General features: G+C 48.1%; 1 protein-coding gene across 6 annotated transcripts in view; it reads right to left on the reverse strand.

Moving 5' to 3' along the window:
• The window catches only part of CSAD (cysteine sulfinic acid decarboxylase), a 24627-nt gene continuing 4684 nt past the window's right edge, over positions 1-19943 (reverse strand). For 2 of the 6 annotated variants that reach the window (XM_045800959.2, XM_045800958.2), the window contains exons 2-15: positions 9685-9821; positions 9322-9448; positions 9146-9236; positions 8681-8787; positions 8138-8253; positions 7603-7682; positions 7233-7287; positions 3145-3261; positions 3004-3068; positions 2642-2723; positions 2006-2205; positions 1761-1812; positions 1546-1635; positions 1-669 (exon numbers count right to left, since the gene is read on the reverse strand). In XM_045800959.2, the coding sequence (XP_045656915.1) occupies positions 496-669; positions 1546-1635; positions 1761-1812; positions 2006-2205; positions 2642-2723; positions 3004-3068; positions 3145-3261; positions 7233-7287; positions 7603-7682; positions 8138-8253; positions 8681-8787; positions 9146-9236; positions 9322-9448; positions 9685-9810 (1482 nt within the window). In that variant the 5' untranslated portion in view covers positions 9811-9821 and the 3' untranslated portion in view covers positions 1-495. Of the gene's footprint in view, positions 670-1545; positions 1636-1760; positions 1813-2005; positions 2206-2641; positions 2724-3003; positions 3069-3144; positions 3262-7232; positions 7288-7602; positions 7683-8137; positions 8254-8680; positions 8788-9145; positions 9237-9321; positions 9449-9684; positions 9822-10078; positions 10828-19943 lie in introns of those variants that run through there. The other 4 variants (XM_045800960.2, XM_045800957.2, XM_087855864.1 and 1 more) reach the window with 4 other exon arrangements.

The raw sequence follows: 19943 nt of genomic DNA on the forward strand, positions 1-19943 counted from the left end.
TATAGTTGAAGGTTTAACTTTTATTATTTCCCTATTATAAAAGTAAAGCCTATTCGTTATGTAATATAAGGGAAGGGCACAAAAGGAATAAAAAAATTAATTTTAAATTGCCTATAATCCCATCCCGGGGAAAACTGTTAATATTTGGCATATTTCATTTTATCAGTCTTCTCCTATGTATGTTGGACACCGCTCAGATATTACTATATATAAAATCTTGTATCCAGCTTTTTCAATATAATATTATATTAAATTATCTTTTCTCATATCAATAAAAATCTTCTTTGTAAACACAATTCTAACGGCAGAGTACCATTCCATCATCTTGATACACTGTAGTTGATTTAAATATTCTCCTAACAGCAAATATTTAATGAGAGAGTTAGTGGGTCAAGGCATAGAGAGGTTAAGGTCACTCTGTTCCGGAGAACACGGGAAGGGAAGGCACAGAGACGGTGAGGGTGGGCGGTGTCAGGGCCAGCAGCGAGGGGAGGCTCAGAGGTCCTGGCCTAGCCTTTCCAGCTCGTCGAGAAGGAAATCCATATCAGCCCGGGTCAGCGCGGGGTTGGCCACAACCATGCGGAAAAAGTTGCCCCGGGTCCCATGGGGCTGGTAGCCGATCATCATGGAGCCCTCCTTTACCATGCGCTCCTTGAGCACCGGGGCCACCTGTGGAAGGGGTGGAGAGAACTTCGAGCAGCAGCCTCTCTAGGCTCCCCTAGGCGCACTTCCCTCTCACTCAGCTGCCTTTCCGAGGGAGCACTCATCGCTCGGCTCCTGACCGTGGCCCCAGGTCATCTTTTCCACTACATCCCGCCTGCTCGGCCTTCTCCAGCCTCTGCATTATTTCCTATCTTATCTATCTCCAGGTTGTCACACAGAGCATTTTCTCCCAAATCCTGACTGTTCCCTGACTGCCAACACTGCTTCAGTCTAACATCCAGCCTTTGTCATCCTTAACACCTTCCTCTCCCTTCTCTGAATTCCTGGAATGTTTGTGATCTGTGCCCTGTAATCTAACACGTAATTTACAAGATTGCCTCTAACATATTGGTTTCAGATAGGTAACTTGAGCTTTCTGAATAATTCCTGAGGGCAAGAACATTCTTGTCCTTTCAGATCATCCGCAGCACCTAGTACCAATCTATCCTTAGGGACATGACATATCTCCTTTCCTCGAGGAGGCATGTCTGGGCCGGCCTTGTACAGTTATTCTGCCCCCAGCATCAGTGAATAAGGCCTCACACAGCTGTCCTGGGCCCGAGCTCCCAGCAGAACTCCCACGGACTACGTACTGCACACTGGTGACTTGTCCCGTAACATCCCTGTCTTCTTTTCATTTTCCAGAAACATACCTTATTTCCTATCCCCACCTGCACAGAAATGCGGACAAGTTGGGGCTGTCTTCCAATTCACACCCCCACCTCAGGAGCAAGACTAGCAAAGGCACCTGCCATGCCACTCACAGCCAGCAGAGGGCACAAACACACCAGAAGCATCACACTTCCCTAAACTGGGCTACCGAGAGCCCAGAAGAGAGCCTACCTTAGACAGCCTTTCACCGTAATCTGGGCTCTCTTTCTTCCCCCGCAGGCTGGGGGGCACGAACCAGAAACACACATTGACAAACTCAGGCTGGGAGGAATGAGGGAGGAGGAGGTGTGAGCTGTGGAAGGGGGACGATCCCCCCTCACTGCCCCACTTCCCCCATCAGGGCTGTGCTGTGGGAGATAGGCTGGGGTGGGGAGGGGGGTGCATACCTCCATGACCAACTCAAATCCTTCTCGCTTCTTCAATTCCTCCACCAGGTACCTGGAAACAGAGAGAGAGAGAGAAATCACAAATGGAGGAGGAAAAGCAGAGATACAGAAACAGAAGAGACCCTGAGAATGAGCCAAGACACCCTGAGAACAGGAAACATGGGAGGAGCGGGGCAATGGGTGGGGGCAGGACTGGACCAGACAGAACCCCAGGGGAGAGGAATTTGGACCGCCCCCACTCCTACCAGGCAAGGGCAAAGGCCTGGTTGACACGCCGCTCCAGCCCTTGCCCGCCCTGTGCCTTCCACATGAGCCACAGCTTCAGACAGTCCACGCGGCGGCCACACTGCACCACCTTGTCTCCAGTGTCCAGAGCCACGTCATAGAACTTGTCCTGCTGGAAGAGGTAGCTGGCCTGGGACCCGTGGCAGCGCTTAAGCAGGTTCTGTTGGTTGGAGGGGTGGCGCAGGGGGCGGACTGTCAGACCCCACCCTCTCCACCGAGGCCTCGTCCAGAGCCGCACAGGGGGATTTCTTAGCTCAGCCCACCCGTTCCTTCCCTGGCACCAGGCGGGCTGGCTGCCAGCTCAGTCAGGCCCCTTTCTCCGGGTTTTCTCCCAAAACCCAGAGTTCTTCCCAAATTCGGCCTAGGAGCCCTTCGATTACAACTGCCAGCTGGAAACTTTTCCTTTGCTTGAAGATGGGCCATAGTGGGGGAGCGGGTGGGGTACTACAGAGGCTGAGGGTGGCCACGGGTACTCAGCTTCAGACGGGATGGTGAGAAGGACATAATAAGGCCAGGACCCTCTCAAAGGTGGGCCAGGGAAAAAGACAGAGGTCCAGGGTGAGAGGTGGAGGGAGGAGAGGGCAGGGCCAACCCACCGAGGTATCCCGGAGAAGAAGAGCCGAGCACTGCAGGCCTGCAGTGAGAAGCTTGTGAGGATTCCAGGCCACGGAGTCAGCCCTGCGGTGGGCAGAGCAAAGCTCCGTCAGCTCACTGCTCCTCAACCACAGCCCCCCTCCTTGCCGAATCTTCAGTAAAGGGGCTGGAGTCTCACCCCGGCCCAGCAGTCAGGAAGAATCCCCATGTCTGATGTCTGATTTGCCAGCCCCAGTCCACCGTCTCTCCAAACCCCTCCCACCAACCTCCTTCTCTCACTCCCATGGAAGCTCCCTAGTCCAGGCCTATTCTCTGGGTCAAGGATTTGAAGGGTGGGATTCAGGAAGTAGGTGGCCGTATGTACCTCTGGATCCCATCCAGGAGATGTCTGTGTGTCTGTGACAACAGGACGCTCCCACCCCAGGCGGCCTGTGGAGCAAAAGGAATAATGTGGGCCTTGGCCTTGGCTCAGCTCACCCCCACCCCAGGCCCAAGTCTCACTCACATCCACATGGAGCCACAGTCCGTGACGCTGGCACACGTCAGCAATGGCCTCCAGTGGGTCAAAGGCCCCCAGCACGGTAGTGCCAGACGTGGCACTAACCAGGAACGGCACAGCACCCTGGGGCAGAGATGCAGGAGGAGAAACAGGCTGTGAAGGGACCTAATAGCTACCCAGAGCCTGGGGCCGAGCCATCTCTAAACTCTCATTGCATGCCTGACCTGGGCCCTGTCGACCTTACAACATGCTACTGTCTCCCTTAATTTGCGAGTGAGGACGCTAAGATTCAGAGGAATTAAGAAATTTACCCCCAAGCTGAAGCTCCAAGATGGAACTCAATCTTAGGTCTGTCTGCTGGTCTATTTCCAAAGCTCACACACGTTCAAAAAATTTTAACGTCTTGAAGATCAAAATGCTATTTCAAGAATTCGAATAGTACAAAAGTTCATGAAGAACTTGAAATTTTATTTTAAAAAACGACCACAAGGAAAAGCCCAGGCCCTATGGTTTCACTGATGAATTCTATAATACATTTAGAAAAGAGCTGATACCAGTTCTTCACAAAAATTCTTTTTTTTTTTTAAGATTTTATTCATTTATTTGACAGAGAGAGAGACAGCCAGCGAGAGAGGGAACACAAGCAGGGGGAGTGGGAGAGGAAGAAGCAGGCTGCAGCAGAGGAGCCTAATGTGGGGCTCGATCCCAGGACCCTGGGATCATGCCCTGAGCCGAAGGCAGACGCTTAACCACTGAGCCACCCAGGCGCCCCCACAAAAATTTTAAAAAACAGAAGAGGAATACTTCTGAATTCATCCTATGAGGGAAGTATTACCCAGATACCAAAGCCAGATGGAACATCACAAGAAAACCTCAGACAATAATTTCTCTCGGAATATAGATACAAAAATCCACAAACACTAGCAAACCAAAATCAGCAACATATAAAAAAAATTACACATTATGACAAAATGATTTGTCCCAAGAGCACAAGCTCAGTTTAGCAGCGAAAAATCAATTAACGTAATACACTCTTACCAACTGAATAAAGGGGGAAAAGCCACAACTCAACAGACACAGAAAAACATCTGACAAAATCCAACACTCCTGCTTGATAAAAATACTCAACAAACTAAGAGTTGAAGGGAATGTTCTCAACCTAATAAAGGGCAACTACCCAAACCCCACAGCTAATACCGTACTCGATGCTGAAAGACTGAGCGCCTTCCCCCTAAGGTCAGGAACACGACAGGGAAGTCCACCTTCCCCACTTCTATTCAACATTGTACTGAAGTTCTCGCAGGGTGACTACGCAAGAAAATACAGTAAGAGGCATCCAGATTAGACAGGAAAAAAGCAGAAGCCCCACGTTGGGTGTAGAGATTACTTAAAAATCATAAACAAACAAATGAATAAATAAATGCGGAGGACCTGAATGGACATTTTTTTTTCAAAGAAGACGTCTAGATGGCTAACACATGAAAGATGCTCAACCCCACTCAGCATCAGGGACACGCAAACCAAAACCACAACGAGCTGTCACCTCACACCCGTCAGAAGGGCTAGAATCAAAAAGACAAGAAACAAGTCTTGGCAACAGTGTGGAGAAAAGCGAACCCCTGTGCACTGTTGGTAGGAATGTAAATTGGTGCAGACACTGTTCCTCAAAAATTTAAAAATAAGATTATCATATGATCCATAATTCCACTGAGTATTTACCCAAAGAAAATGAAAACACTAATTTGAAAAGATATATGCACCCCTATGCTTATTGCAGCATTATTTACAATTATCCAAGATCTGGAAGCAACCTAAGTGTCCATTAATAGATGAACAAAGAAGATACAGTATACACGTGCATGCGTGCACACCATGGGCTATTACTCAGCCATAAAAAAGAATAAGATCTCGCCATTTGCAATAACATGGATGTATTATGTATTAAGACAGTATTATGCTAAGTGAAATAAGTCAGAGAAAGACAAATACCATATGATTTCACTTATATATGGAATCTAAAAAACAAAACAAAGGAACAAGGAAAGAAAGGAAGAAACAGACTCAAATACAGAAAACAAACAGGGGAGGTTGGGGGAGGTTGGGGGAGGTTGGGGGAGGTAGATAAAGTGGATCAGGAGGTACAAACTTCCAGTTATAAAAGAAACAAGTCACGGGAATGAAAGCACAGTGTAGGGAGTCTAGCCAAGAACGCTGTAGTAATGCACGGCGACAGATGGCAAGTACAGTTGTCGTGGCAAGCACCGGGTACCCTACAGATAGAACCGCTGAATCAGGATCTTGTGCACCTGAAACTAACTTCACACTGTATGTTAATCACACTTCAACTGAAACAAACAAACAGACTAGGAAAAAAGAGAGAAGTAACAAGTGTTGGTGAGAATGTGGAGCAACTGGAACCCTCATCCACGGCTGGTAGGACTGGAAACTGGTACAACCACTTGGAAAAAACCGTCTGGTGGCTCCTCAGAAGTTAAATACAGAGTTACCGTGTGAGTCAGCAAGTCTGTCCCCAGGTACACCACCAAGAGAAATGAAAACACCCATGCACACAAAAACCTGTACGCAGACGGTCAGAGCGGCGTCGCTCAGAATTGCTAAGACGTGTTCGTCATCAACTGAAGGACGGACCCACGAACTGTGGTGGATCCAATACACCGGACCACTGCTCAGCAAGGAAAGCAGTGCAGCGCTGACAGACGCTACGACAAGGAAGAACCTCCAAGAGAGTGTGCCAGGTAAAAGGTCGTCACAAAGGACCATGCATAGTATAAATCCACTTACATGAAAAATCTGCAATAGGCAGATCCCTCGAGACACAGACTCGCTTAGTGTTGTCTCGTAGGAGTTTGGGGAAAATTTGGGGATTGATAGCTGAAGGGTGTGTGGTTTCTTTTCTGGGGTGATGAAAATGTGTAGTATTTATTGTACTGATGGTTGCACAACTCTGTTAAAAACCACTGAATTGCACACTGTAAGTGGGTGAATTGTATGGCATGTGAATATCTCAATACAGCAATTACAAAAAAAAACTATTTATTTATACCACAAAAGTGGTACTCCACTATTCTAGTTGCTGCTCACATTGCTACTCAGAGGTAACATCAATACATTAATAAGTATATATTATTAAGTAATAAGTATATATTATTCTAAATAACCATAGGTTCTGGGGCACCTGGGTGGCTCAGTCAGTTCAGTGTCTGCCTTTGGCTCAGGTCATGATCCCGGGCTCCCTGCTCAGTGGGGAGCCTGCTTCTCCCTCTCCCTCTGCTCCTCCCAACCCCCCATGCTCTCTCTCTCTCTCCCTCAAATGAATAAACTCTTTAAAAAAATTTTTGAGGGGCGCCTGGGTGGCTCAATCATTAAGCATCTGCCTTCATCTCAGGGCATGATCCCGGAGTCCTGGGATTGAGCCCCACATCGGGCTCCCTGCTCCACTGGGAGCCTGCTTCTTCCTCTCCCACTCCCCCTACTTGTGTTCCCTCTCTGGGACAACTGGCTGTCTCTCTCTGTCAAATAAATAAATAAAATCTTTTTAAAAAATTTTTTAAGTAAAAATAAATAACCATAGGTTCAAAGTGTTCATTCTATACCGTAACACACTATACGTATTTCATATAGGTCTACTTAAATATATAATGCAGGAATTTTCACATTGGTATACATATACCCCCCTTATTCTTTTAAATGGCTGTGCTGTCCGTCAATAATATCAATGAAAGCAACAATGGCCAGTAGTATTTATAGTCCTTCACTGTTCCAAGTGCATTTACACTAACTCATGTAACGTTTACAACAACCCTATGTGGTAAGTTCCATATTACGCTCAATGACTCAGGCCTGCTCCTGACTCTTGGGGTCCAGTCCTGCCCGTGGGTCTCAGCAAAGCCCCTGAGAGCAGCACAGAGTGTCCTCGCTCCTCAGGCTTCCCCCGATCACTTCAGCCCACCAGGGAGATGGGCACAGAGGTCAAGAAGAGGGACTGAACGGTGCCTTAAGTGGGGAGAGCCCAGAGAAGCCTTCAAGAAAAGACCAAGGGGTTCTGCTCCACTGTCCCAGTGCCCCTCTCTCACCTCAGCCTCGGCCAGACTGATCAGCCTTTCCAGATCCTCAGGAATCATTTTCCCTCTGGAAAAGAAAACTGACTGGGTAAAGAAGTAACTGGTTTTCTCAGCTAGGAGGGAGGACTGTTGCGAGCGGGATGACGCGGGGTTAGCTACGCAGAGGCCATAATATTCATTTTTTCCTAAGAGGGGTAAGTGGATCTCAGGGGACAGGGCGAGAGTCTCCAGCAGGCATTGGTTGACAGAAGGGGTAACTCTGTAGGAACAGAAAGGGGAGAAAAGCCCACTTGGGGCATGGGACTGAGGCCAGAGCTTCTGGCAGCAGGAAGGCGCACTGTGCCAGGCTGGGTCTGAGCCATGTGAACAGAAGGACCTTTACCTCTCATCTGTCTTGACTACTCGGACACTGTCGGTGCCAAGTCCCAGAAAAGCAGCTCCCTTCTTGATGGAGTAATGACACTGTGGAGAAAGGCAGAGGGCAGATTAGGCTAGGGGCAAGAGGGCAGGGAGGAGAGGGAGGAGAGAGAGACTGGTGAATGTGTGAGCTGCAATAGATGAGACTGCAGACCAAGGCTTCTCGAATGTTCGTTCGTGGGCCTGCAAATCACCAGGGTGTCTGGTTCAAATGCAGATTCATATTCCATGTGTCTGGGGTGGGGCCTGAGATTCTGCATTTCTGACAAGCTCCCAGGTGACACCGATGCTACTGGTCCACTATGTCCCCTGCACTCACTGTCCCTTTGCTACCTCCACACAGAAGGCAAGGTGAACCGGAACGTTTACTCAGCCCCTTGACTGAAAGGAAGCACTTCTGCCTGGGGGCAGGCTGGCCCTCAAGATGGGTCTGGGCAGGCAGACTCAGCTGGCTGGACATTAGAAGCAGGAGCCCAGGGTAGGTCTGAGCCTCTTCCCACCTCCTTTGATGTAAAGAGTGCCAGGGGCGGCAGCGCCCGGAGGCCCCTCTGCTTGCAATCCGGGTAGCGCTGATAGCGGGCCAGGTTCACGGCATACATGTTGGAGATGGAGCCACCTGTTGCAGGGAAGGTGGCAAGAGGGAGGAGCAGTGGGTCAAAACTGGAGCTTGCTCCCCCTGACATCTCTGAGAACTGATCAAAGAAGCAGGAGTGATAGGCTCCCAGGGCTCTCCGAAGGGCTTGCTGATAGCCCAGAGAGACCCGGGATTCGCAGATCCCCTGGATTACTCCCCTCCATAGCCCGGGCTGCCCCAGCACAGTGCCTCCCCTCCCCAGTGCGGGCACTGCGGTGCTGATCCCGTGGACTGTTTGGCAAACATGAGGATACAGAGGACTGGGCAGCTTCTCTCAGGTTTGGCCTGAGCCCAGCTGGAGAGGAAACAAAGAGGAATTACCCCTCCCTGCCAGCATAGAGCAAGAAAATCATGGGGGAGGAGGAACTCTCAAAAAGGCCAAAGAGAGGCCCCCCTCCTTCTCACGTACCAGGGCAGAAGACCCCATCCCCAGAGCTCCAGCCCACCAGGGCCCGGAGTTTCTTCAGCACCTCTTCTTCCATGAGCACAAATACGGGGGCGATTTCATAAGTGTACCTGCCAGGAGAGGGGCGATGAGAAGGGAAAAGAGGAGGGAGGGCTGGCCAGGTCAGACTCTCAGAGGAGTAGGGAAAGGAGGTGGAGACAATGAGGGAGGAAAGGTCCAAAGGGAGGAATGACCTGGAGACCAAGAGCCAGGGAAGAAAGAATGAGGAGGAACTGGGGGGGTCAGGAGGCATGAGAAAGCTGGGAGAAAGGGAGCCCAAAGGGTACAAGGAGAAAGGCAGCCAGCAGAGATGCCAGGAAACAGGGAGGGGGGGTGGTGCACAACCGTTCTCCTCCCTACCCCGGGGTATGTCTCCAGCAAATCCAAGCCTTTGTAGGAGCAGGGGGAAGGGGCCTCGAGATGACTCACTGGCTGGTGTTGAGGCTCTCAGTGACAATGCGCCCCGCCAGAGCATGCGGATCCAACCCTGAGAAGAGCTGGTTGAAGAAGTGCGGATGACCTGGAGAAGGGGGGGTGGGGGCAGGGAGCTCAGAGTGGAGCTGCGGACGGACCAGACGCTCCTCCCGCCCCAGCCCAGGACGCACAGGTCTTCACGCTATAGCGGATCACCTCCCGGCAGCGCGCCAGGATCTGCTCCGACGCCTCGCCCTGGCTGCGCAGCTCCAGGTCCAGCAGCTGCTTCAGCTCCTCGGGCTCCTTCCACTCGCACACCTAGCGGGAGAAGCGGCAGGTTCTGGGGGCCCCGGGGACACTCCACTGAACGGCTGCCCGAACCACCTCTCCGCTTGCGCGGAAGACGAGTTAGGAATATTTCATACACAGTATAACCCAGCATATAATCCCTGAAGCACACAGAGAGACAGTGATGAGTTCTGGGGCGAAGCCTTGTCGGAGGAGGAAAGTTCTGAGCCAGGTGTGATGGGCAGGAGGAGGGGGAAAGGACCCACCTTCTCGGAGGCACTGGTCCCTTTCCGAATGACCTCATCCACAACAATCCCAAACACATCCCGGAGCAAGGCTTCTGCAGCCATGGGGTCCCCATCAAGGGAGAAGACTGGTTTAGAGTCAGCCATCAGGACAAAATCTGTGAGCAAAGCAGGAGTTACTCCCTACTCAGCCCAGGGTATCCCACCTGGACCTCATCAGCTGGAGCCCCAACCGCAGAGCAGGCCTACGGCCCCAGTCCTGCCGCTCAGTCCCAGCCTTCGCTGTACAGACAAGGGCAAGCAGGCGCCCAGGGAGAACGTCAGTAGCAACAGGTGGGAAAGAAAAAGGCAGTGAGTGCTGAGCAGGTGGAAACTTGTGGCCACTGCCTGCCTCAGGCAGAGACAAGAGGCTTACCTTTCCACTCAGGTCTCTGTTCAGGTGAACTGGAGGCAGGGCACACAACTAGCTCTTAAGAGTGCTAGGACCAGGACGGTGGAGGGGGTGAGGTATAGGCAGCCGTCACATGACCATGAGATCACTCTCATGACCCTTGCCCTGAAGAGAACTTAGAGATTTGGGATAGGGACAACTGGTTGAGATAAGTCCCTGAATAATCATTAGCTGACATGAAGAAGGGGGGAATGCAATGAAAAGCAGAAACATTAACATCAGGGTTGAGAGAGCAGCCAGGAAGACTCGCCGTGGATCACAGGGCTGGAGAGGGGACTCAGGGGAGAATGTGTGGCAGGGAGGCAAGGGGAGGGGAAGGGCAGGAAGCTGCTGCCCCTGACCCTGGAGACAGAGGGGGAGGGAGCCTGAGATAGGTGGAGGTGAAATGGTTTATCTCTTTGCACCCCTGCCCCCAAAGAACCATCCTGATTTCTGAAGCCCTCTCCTAGAGCAGGAAGGAAAACGGGTTATGTTGAGGAAGCATTTTGTTAAACAAGTGTAATCCCGTGCCTTGCAGGCTGAGAGGGCTCGAGACACAGAAAGCGGCTGTCTGAAGTGAGCACCAACTGTGTTCATGACAAGGTGCTAGGGACTAAGAAAGCCTCCCTGTCTGCAGGGAGGGCACAGAGGCACGTGCCACAGTCACAGCCCAGGGCAGGCTGGATGCTGACCCCACATGCTGGGGAGGATCTGCAGTGGGATGGAAGCTGAATCTTGAAAGAAGGGAGGAGAAATGGGATTAGCAAAAGGGAGAAAGAGAACATTTGGGGGTAGGGTGATGTCATGAGCCAACATGGGGAAGAAGCATGGCTTGATGTAAGGTCAGTGAAGGCACCTGGCCGACTGAAGGGAGGGCTGCAAGGATGACACTGGAGCAAAGGCAGGGTGGGCAGAGTTGCATGAGATTATGGGGAGCCCTGAGTGCCAGCCAGGCCCAGGGATCTAGATTTTACCTTACAGAAAACAGGAACTCATTGGGGAGTCTGGGTGGCTCAGTTGATAAAGTGTCTGCCTTCAGCTCAGGTCATGATCTCGGGGTCCTGGGATCCAGCCCCGTTTGGGGCTCCGTGCTCAGTGAGGAGTCTGCTTCTGCCCCTCCCGTCGCCGCCTGTGTTTGCTCTCTCTCTCTCTCTCTCTCAAACAAATAAAATGAAAAAAAGAAGGAAGGAAGGAAGGAAGGAAGGAAGGAAGGAAGGAAGGAAGGAAGAAAGAAAGAAAGAAAGAAAGAAAGAAAGAAAGAAAGAAAGAAAGAAAGAAAGAAAGAGGAACGAAAGAAGAACGAAAGAATGAACAGGAATTCACTGAAAGACTCGGTGGCAAGGAATGATGTGGTGAGACCGGTGCTCAGACCAGTCTACAGCACAGGATGCAGAATTCACAGGGTGCTGCTGGAAACCAGGCAAGGAGCAAGCCACATCCGAATAGGGGTGGTGTGGGGAGGAAAGGACAGAGGAATGAGGCGGTCGGACCCAAGCTCTGATGACCTGCTAGAACAGAGAACAGATCTGAGAGTCAGGGTACAGCTGAAGCCTTGTGATGGGCTCCATACCCATGGGAGAAAATGTTCAGAGAGATGGCCGGGGGGAGGGGAAAACACCAAGGCCTAGGAATCCCCCAGCTGAGTGGGCGAGAAGGTAAGGGAATATGAAGAGGAACCTTCTTCAAAGTGGGTTGCTCTGCTTTAATCTGTCAGCAGTCACTGGACCCCACCCTAGTCGAAAACACAGGTTCAAGGAACCCTAGTGGTCCAACCCTTAAACTTCTCCTCGGTAGATTGGGTTTGGGGGGAAAGTGGAGCTGGCCTTGAGAATGAAAGAGCCAATCCTTTCTCAGTGTCACTTTAGCTCCCCTGATAGGTGGCAGCAGTGGGGCGTTTGGGTGGAAAGGCTCGAGGGGGAGGAGCCACGAAAGATAGGTACCAATGAAGCAGGACATGCCACACTCTGTACTCAACATGTGTTACTGTCATCTTTACAACTGTTTAGGGTGAGTTTATCAGCCACATTTACACTGAGATTCCAGAGCAGCTATGTGCATAACTGGTTCTGATCATGCCGCCAGCACACGGCCACACAGGGTCTGAACCCAGGTGTGCTGGGCTCTGAAGGCCCTGCTCCTAACCGTCATGCTCGATCGCCTCTCTCGAGGCTCTCTCAGGCCCGGAGTTTGCGGTGCTGCAAAGACCACTGGGCCAGGCGTGAGGACACCTCAGGGCCTCCGTTTCTGTAAAATAAGGGGTTTTCTAGAGAGAACCTTCAAGGCATCTGCTGGGGTTCACAGGAGCTCAGGCCGGTAGATGTGGCAAGCAGGCCAAGAGAGACTTTTCTGTTGAAAGGGGGGTAGAAAACAGGTTGCAAGGGGTTTGTAAGGAGGGAACAACTGGGTAACAGAGAGAGTCTCCTAGCAGGAGGGACGCTTTTTCCAAAGCTCTGAAGAAAGGGTTGTAGGGGAGACTCCATCCTCCCCTCCCAGGACCATCTTTATCCTTTCCACCTAAGTCACAGCTCAGAAATGAAGTCTGGAGGTGAGAGCTCTGAACACTCCCAGTTTCTCCAGGGATAAACAGAGAAGTGAGACATCACCACCCTTGTTCCACATACAGAATCCTGCCCTGGCTACCTGAGGGAGGAAAGAGCCCCTGCCTGCAAAGAGTTTTTCTTTTTCTTTCTTTCATTCATTTATTTAAGAGAGAGAGCGCGCAAGCACACGGGAGTGGGGGGAGGAGCAGAGGGAGGAGAGAATCTTCAAGCAGACTCCCCACTGAGAGCAGAGCCTGACTCAGGGCTTGATCAGGGCTCAATCCCACAACCCATGAGATCATGACCTGAGCCAAAACCAAGAGTCGACGCTCAACCCACTGAGCCACCCAGGCACCCAGAGATTTTCTTTTTCTTTCATTTATTTTTATTTTTTTTAAAGGTTTTATTTATTTATTTGACAGAGAGAGAGAGCACAAGCAGGGGGAGCGGCAGGCAGAGGGAGAGGGAGAAGCAGGCTCCCTGTTGAGCAAGGAGCCCAATGCCCAGCTCCACCCCAGGACCCTGAGATCATACATGACCTGAGCCGAAAGCAGACACTTAACCGACTGAGCCACCCAGGTGCCCCAGAGTTTTTCTTTTTAAAAAGAAGAAGGACATTAACCTGCAAGATAGAATGATAAAGCAAAGAAACATGAATAGAGTTTAGGAACAGGGCTTCAGCCCCTAGCTGAGAAGATGCTGGTAGAACCAAGTAGGGTTTGTTAAGAAATTCACGTTTCTTCCGACTTCATGGGACCTCTAGTCCATCAACTTCTCTAATCATCAACTCCGTCATATCTTTCTTTCCTTCACATACGCGACCTAGATTGTATGTTCTGTTGTTTCAACCACTCTGTGCAAAATCCTCAAATCCTCGGCCCTTTGGTCCTTCCTCCAAATCCACCCGGGGAAACTCCAATCCAGCTGGCTAATCCTTCTCTTACCAAATCCACCAGGACCGCTGGATTCTGCTAGTAAAAGCCACCCAACCATTCAAATTGATATTGCTATAAATCCATGGTCTCTGTGCTCATTCCAATTAAACACAGCAGATTAAACACCTACGTTTACCACTATTCCTTCCTGAAACCCCACTAAAATTACATCAGTCGAATTTTAAATTCAGAAGAATAAAGCAAACGAGGAGAGATGAGAGATGTCAATAATCGCAGAAGATAGAAAGCAGATGAGAAGTGGTAACTGGTTTAGCACATGGCAGAAAGCCAAAACCAGTATGTCTGCGGAAAGCTATACCAATGGGAAACAAGCTGGTTCTTGGGGCAGAAGCCCAGAAAGGCCCAGGAATTGGAAACATTAGCCATCTTGGAGGGCAGGAGGGAGTTGTAGAAGTGTAAGGAACAATCAGACCCCCACCGTCCCCCTCACCTATTCAGTCAGGCAACTCCCCTCCTTTCCCCCTGCTTCTGAAGAAGCAAGAGATCTGTTTTCTAGAGCAACTGAAACAGGTAGGGTGGGACTTAGGGAGGCCGGGACTTAGAGATTTCAGGCAGAGCTGGTGAGCATGAGACACCGCGCCGAATACAGGAGGATCAGGAGGAAGTTACTAGCAAATCAGCTCCTTTCTCCTAACCAGCATTCAGAACCAGTGGCCAGGGGTAAACCCTCCAGGGCCAGGAGACCAAAGGATTCCTCTCCAGAGAAACTGACCTCGATAGCCCCAGAGAAAAGACCTCCTGACGCTCTTATTTCAGTCCTTAACTGATCACCTCGTCAGTGGTGCCCGCAAGTCAATATGGCCTATCCATGCACTTGGGCCTCCCATATGCCTTCGTGCCTCCCTCTTCAAGGTGAGAAACCAGCGAGAGATTACCAGACACTGGAAGAAAGCCCCTAACCGAAACCACAGAGGTAACAACAGTAAACTGAAAAAAGGCATTTGGTGGAAGAAAAGAAATACAGGGAGCAGCAGAAAGCCTCAAAATTTCCAGAAGATACTGCATTCATTAAAAAATAGGTCGCCCTCAAAAAGGAATACTCAGAGAACAGGAAGAAACTCTAGGATTTTAAAAATATGACAACCGAAATGAAAAATTAGAAATAAAACGATGCCAAGAAAATCACACAGAAAGATAAAAATATAAAGAGATGGACAAAGAAAAGAACTTTAGATCAAACCAAAAGGCCCAATAGTCAAGTAATAGAAGTTGCAAAAATGGAAGGAAAAAGGGAGGAAAGAAATCAAAGAAAGCTTTATAGAACAGAAGGATGGATGAAAAGGATCCACTGAATGACCGATACGAAGACAGATTATGATATTATCTTAGAACAGGGAGGACCCAAGGACTTCCAGAGATTAAAACAAATAAACCAAAACTGGGTCATAGACAAAAGACAGAAAATGAGACCAAATCGAACACCTCCGACACAGGAGAGAGGTGAAGGGAATCCAAAGGGCTGTAATGAAGGCAGTAACTATACTCAGAGGATAACCACACTCCACTTTTTGTTATCTGCCCTCTGGACGCCCCCCCCCCACACTCCTTCTCTTCCTCCCTTCCTTCTTTCAATATTTGTTCAGCATCTAGTACATGCCAAGCACTGTGGTGGCCACTAGAGATAAGATGGGGAGCAAAAGACACAATTGGGGCACCTGGCTGGCTCAGTCTGCGAGTTCGAGACCCATGCTGGGCATAGTGTTTACTTAATAAGATAAAAATTTTAAAAAAAAAAAAAAAGAGGAAGAAAAGGCCATAGCCCTGCCCTCACGAAGCTCACAGTCTAAGCAAGGTCACTCACTGGAAAGCCAACTCTCACGCACACAGGTGGTTTTGTTTGGTTTGCATATGTTGTTGTTGTTGTTGTTGTTGTTGTTGTTGTTGTTGTTGAAGTAATCTCTAAGCCCAACGTGGGGCTCAAACTCATGATCAAGAGTTGATGCCCTATCAACTGAGCCAGCCAGGCACCCCTGTTTTAAAACTTTTTAAAATAATTGTCAATACTGGGGCACCTGGGTGGCACAGCGGTTGAGTGTCTGCCTTCGGCTCAGGGCGTGATTCCAGCGTGATGGGATCGAGCCCCGCATCGGGCTCCTCCGCTATGAGCCTGCTTCTTCCTCTCCCACTCCCCCTGCTTGTGTTCCCTCTCTCGCTGGCTGTCTCTATCTTTGTCGAATAAATAAATAAAATATTTTTAAATAAATAAATTAATTAATTAAATAAAATAATTGTCAATACTGAAACTTGCAGCTTCTTGTGAAAAAAAAAAAAAAACAAAAACAGAAGGCCTAGCAACAGCAGACCTGAACTAAAAAATAGCAACAATCACCTGTAGTTGGAGTTGCCCCTTTATTATTATTATAGTTTTGCATTCGTTATGTTTTCTTTCCAATTTTTTCTATTCTTGAGTAAACAATATATTCAGGTAGCTCAAAAATCAAAATGTATAAAAATATCAATGGTGAAAAGTCTAATTCCCACCCTATTCCATGTGCCCCATTCCCACCTCCACCCCCACAGGTAACCGTTTTTTAATAGTTTCTTGGGTAACCTTTCAGAGATTTTAATGTAAATACTAACAAACGTGGATATGTATTCTTATTTCCTCTCTTTTCACACAAATGATAGCACATACTCACTGACTTGCACCTTGCTTTCTTTCAGTTAACATCACATAGGTGACCCTTTATCAGCCCGTATAGAACTTCTATATTCTTTTTTTAATCAAACAGCTTTCTTGAGATGTAATTTATGTATCATAAAACATAACCCTTTAAATTGTACATTTTCAGTGGTTTTTTGTATAGTAATGGAATTACGCAATGACCATCAGTAATTCAAGGACATTTTCATCACCCCAAAAAAGACACTCATTAGTGGTCACTCCTCGTTCTCCATTTCTCATCCACCCACCCACCCCCGCTTCCAGCCACCACGACCCTATTTTCTGCCTCTGCAGATCTGCCTGTTCTGGACATTTTATATCAACAGAAACATACAATATCTGATCTTCTTTTGAAGATATGGCTTCTTTTACGGAACATCATGTTTTCAAGCTTCGCCGTGTTGTAGCATATATCAGCACTTCGTTCCCTTTCAATTAATATCCCGTAATATGGATATACCGCATTTTATTTAACCATTCAACTGACGGACATCTGGGTTGTGTCTACTTTTTGGCTATTGTGAACAGCGCTGCTATCAATATTAACGTACAGTTTTTGTGTGGCTACATGTTTTCAATTCTTCTGGGTGCATACCTGATAGTGGAATTGCCAGGTCATATGGTAACTCTGTGTTTCACTTTTTGAGGAAGAGCCAAACTGTTTTCCAAAGTGCTGGTACCATTTTATATTCCCATCAGTAATGCAGGAGGGTTCTAATTTCTCCACACCCTTGCCAGACTTATTATTATCTTTTTTATTACAGCCACCTGCATTTGTAATTTTGCTAAGGCCTGCCAGCATCCACAGAGTACCGGTGTGCGAAAGTGCTTGCGTTCCTAGCCTCAGTAGCAGAGTATGCTGGCAAACTTCTGAATCTTTTTAGAGGAGTAAAAAATTGTATCTCAGTATGGTTTTATTTTAGTTGAACACCTGCACCAGTCAGTTTTGCTGTGGTAACTAATGGCTTCAAAATCCCACTGGCTTGCAACAACAGAGGTTTATCTCTCTTTCCTGGTTTACGTTGGTGGCGTGGTTGGCTACAGCTCTGATTCATGTGCCTTTATTCCAAGACCCAGGCTGAAAGAATAGCCCCTATCTGGGACACATGTTCTCCTGGCAGAAGGAAAGGAGCAAAAGGCAGAGAAACGACTCTCAAAACCTCTGCTCATACCTGGCACAGGGCACATCTGTTCATATCCTGTTGACCATGGCAAACCCCAGGGCAGTGGGGTGAGGATGTGCTTTCCTTTGTGGGCACTGCAAAACTCATGGCAAGGGTGAAGCACAAGGTCATTGGACATAAGCCCTTAAAAGTTTGCATTCTGGGGGTGCCTGGGGGGTTCAGTCAGTTAAGTATCTGCCTTTGGCTCAGGTCATGATCCCAGGGTCCTGGGATCGAGCCCCACATCGGGGCTTCTCCCTCTCCCTCTGCCTGCCTCTCACCTGCTCTTGTTCTCTCTCTCTCTCTCTCTCTGTCGAATAAATAAATAAACTCTAAAAAAATTTTTTTTGGCATTCTGTTTCGCCTCAGTCCACACCAGCCCACCTCACTAATTTGCATTACCTGCCTGGCCCTATACATATCCGAGTTGGAACCACTGGTCTAACCACTCTCCTTTTCCCTCGGGGGTTTCCTCCTGATTATCCCCTCTCATTTCTTCAACTCTCCTTCCTACTACCTCTTTCTCACAGCATTTTAAATTGTTTAAACCTCTCACATGTTCCCACTCTAGCCATCTCATCACCACCAACCTTCTTAAAAGAGTCATCTCCACTCCACCTTCGCTTCCCCTCCTCTCACACTTTCCTCAGCCCACCACCAAGTCACCGAGAACTTCCAAATCCAATGGACACACATCACCTGTATCCTAGGAACATTTTCTTTCCCTGGCTTCCATAGGCTTATCACTTGCCATTTCTTCGTTCCCTTTGCACTTTTACCTTCCTCTGGCCCTCCCGGAAATGCTAGAGTCCCTCAGGGCTCTGCCCCAGCGCCTCTTTTGTCTGTTGTATTCTGCACGACTCCCTGGACAATTGCATCTGTTCCTAGGGCTACCTGCTGGTAGCTCTCCCGTTCCAGACCTCTCTGAGTCCAGGTCCATGAAGCCACATCATACTTGGTAGGTCCAAAATTAAACTCAATATCGGCCCTCTAAGATCTGCTCTTCTTAGGTTCCCTGGTTTGATGAATGGTACCATCTTCTACTGGAGATTTCTACTGGTTACTCAAACTTCGATTTTGACTGATTTTCTGTCTCCTCATCCTTGACCGATTTTTTTTTCTTTTCATGTAATCTTCAAATATCGTTACATCTTTCTCTCTCTCTCATTCAAAAACATCAGCACAACAGCAAAACCTGAATAAAGCTTCACTTTCCCTCCCTATGAGTTCTGTTGTAAAAATTCTTTTCTTTAAAAACACTTTAGAGGGAAAATGCTAACTTTACAGTAGAGAGAAACCTGGGGGACACCAGCTTACCCAAGTGATCAAGGCAACATCACCAATAATGGGACAGACTGACATACGGCCCTCCTAATGTGAGGCACTGAGAAGCACTCGACGTCACCCCTGTCACATTTCTGCCAAAAATGCATACCCCAAACTTAATTGGGAGGAAACAGATATATCTAAATTGAGGGTCATTCTACGAAACAACTAACCTGTTACTTTTCAAAAATGTCAATGTCATGAAACTCAAAGAAGACTGAAGGACTATTCCAGGAACAGAGACATTACAATCAAAAGGAATGTGTGAGCTTAAATCAGCTCTTGGATGAGGAAGAAAAAAACCTGCTACAAAGAACACTATTGGAACTGGGGGAAGCTGCCTGTGCATGTCATCACAAATATTAGTATTCTATCAGTGTTAAATTTCCTTAATTTGATCATTGCATTGCGGTTATGTAAGAGAATGTTCTTACTCTGAGAAAACATAACTGAAACGTTTAGCAGAAAAGGAGTATGATATCTGCAACTTTCTCTCCGTTCAGAAAAAGACAACACTGTATGTATCTACAGGCATTTTTAGAAGAATAACAGCTTTATTGAGATATGATTCACATAAAATGAAGCTCACCCTTTTAAATTGTACAATTCAGTGGGTTTTTTTTTTTTTAGGATACTCACAAAGTTGTGTATCGTTCACACTATTTAATTCCTGAACACTTTCATCACCCCAAAGAGAAACCCCATACCTATTAGCAGTCACTCTCCATGCACTTTTTAAGATTGAAAAAGATGGAAAAAGCTTTCAAGATATTAATTATGGTTATTCCTGGCTATTGGAATTATAAATTATTTTCATTTTCTTATTTATATACCTATACTTTTATAATTTTATATAACTTCATATTACTCATATAACTAAAGTAAAAGTTACTTTTAATCAACAAGAAAAATTAAGGAGGCTAAGAGGCAATAAGAATTCCAAAACAGACAAATCGCCAGGCTCAAAGATGGCCCTAATACATCACGTGGTTTCCCAACTCTTTAATCCACGATCATCAAGAAGGTCTCACTGGTGACAAAGGTAGCCACATACTGCTCATTTCTATTATCCAGCCCAAACGGCTCTCAGAGAGAGGTACGGGTTCAGCTAGTTCAGCAAACACTGACTCAGTATCTATCCCTGGCACTGGCACTACCTGGGGGGGTGGGGGTGGGGGGGCTGTGTCTGCCCCTGCACTC

This window comes from Ursus americanus, chromosome 25, assembly GCF_024610735.1.
Source record: "Ursus americanus isolate L20-20 chromosome 25, mUrsAme1.1.p, whole genome shotgun sequence".
Lineage (NCBI taxonomy): Eukaryota > Metazoa > Chordata > Mammalia > Carnivora > Ursidae > Ursus > Ursus americanus.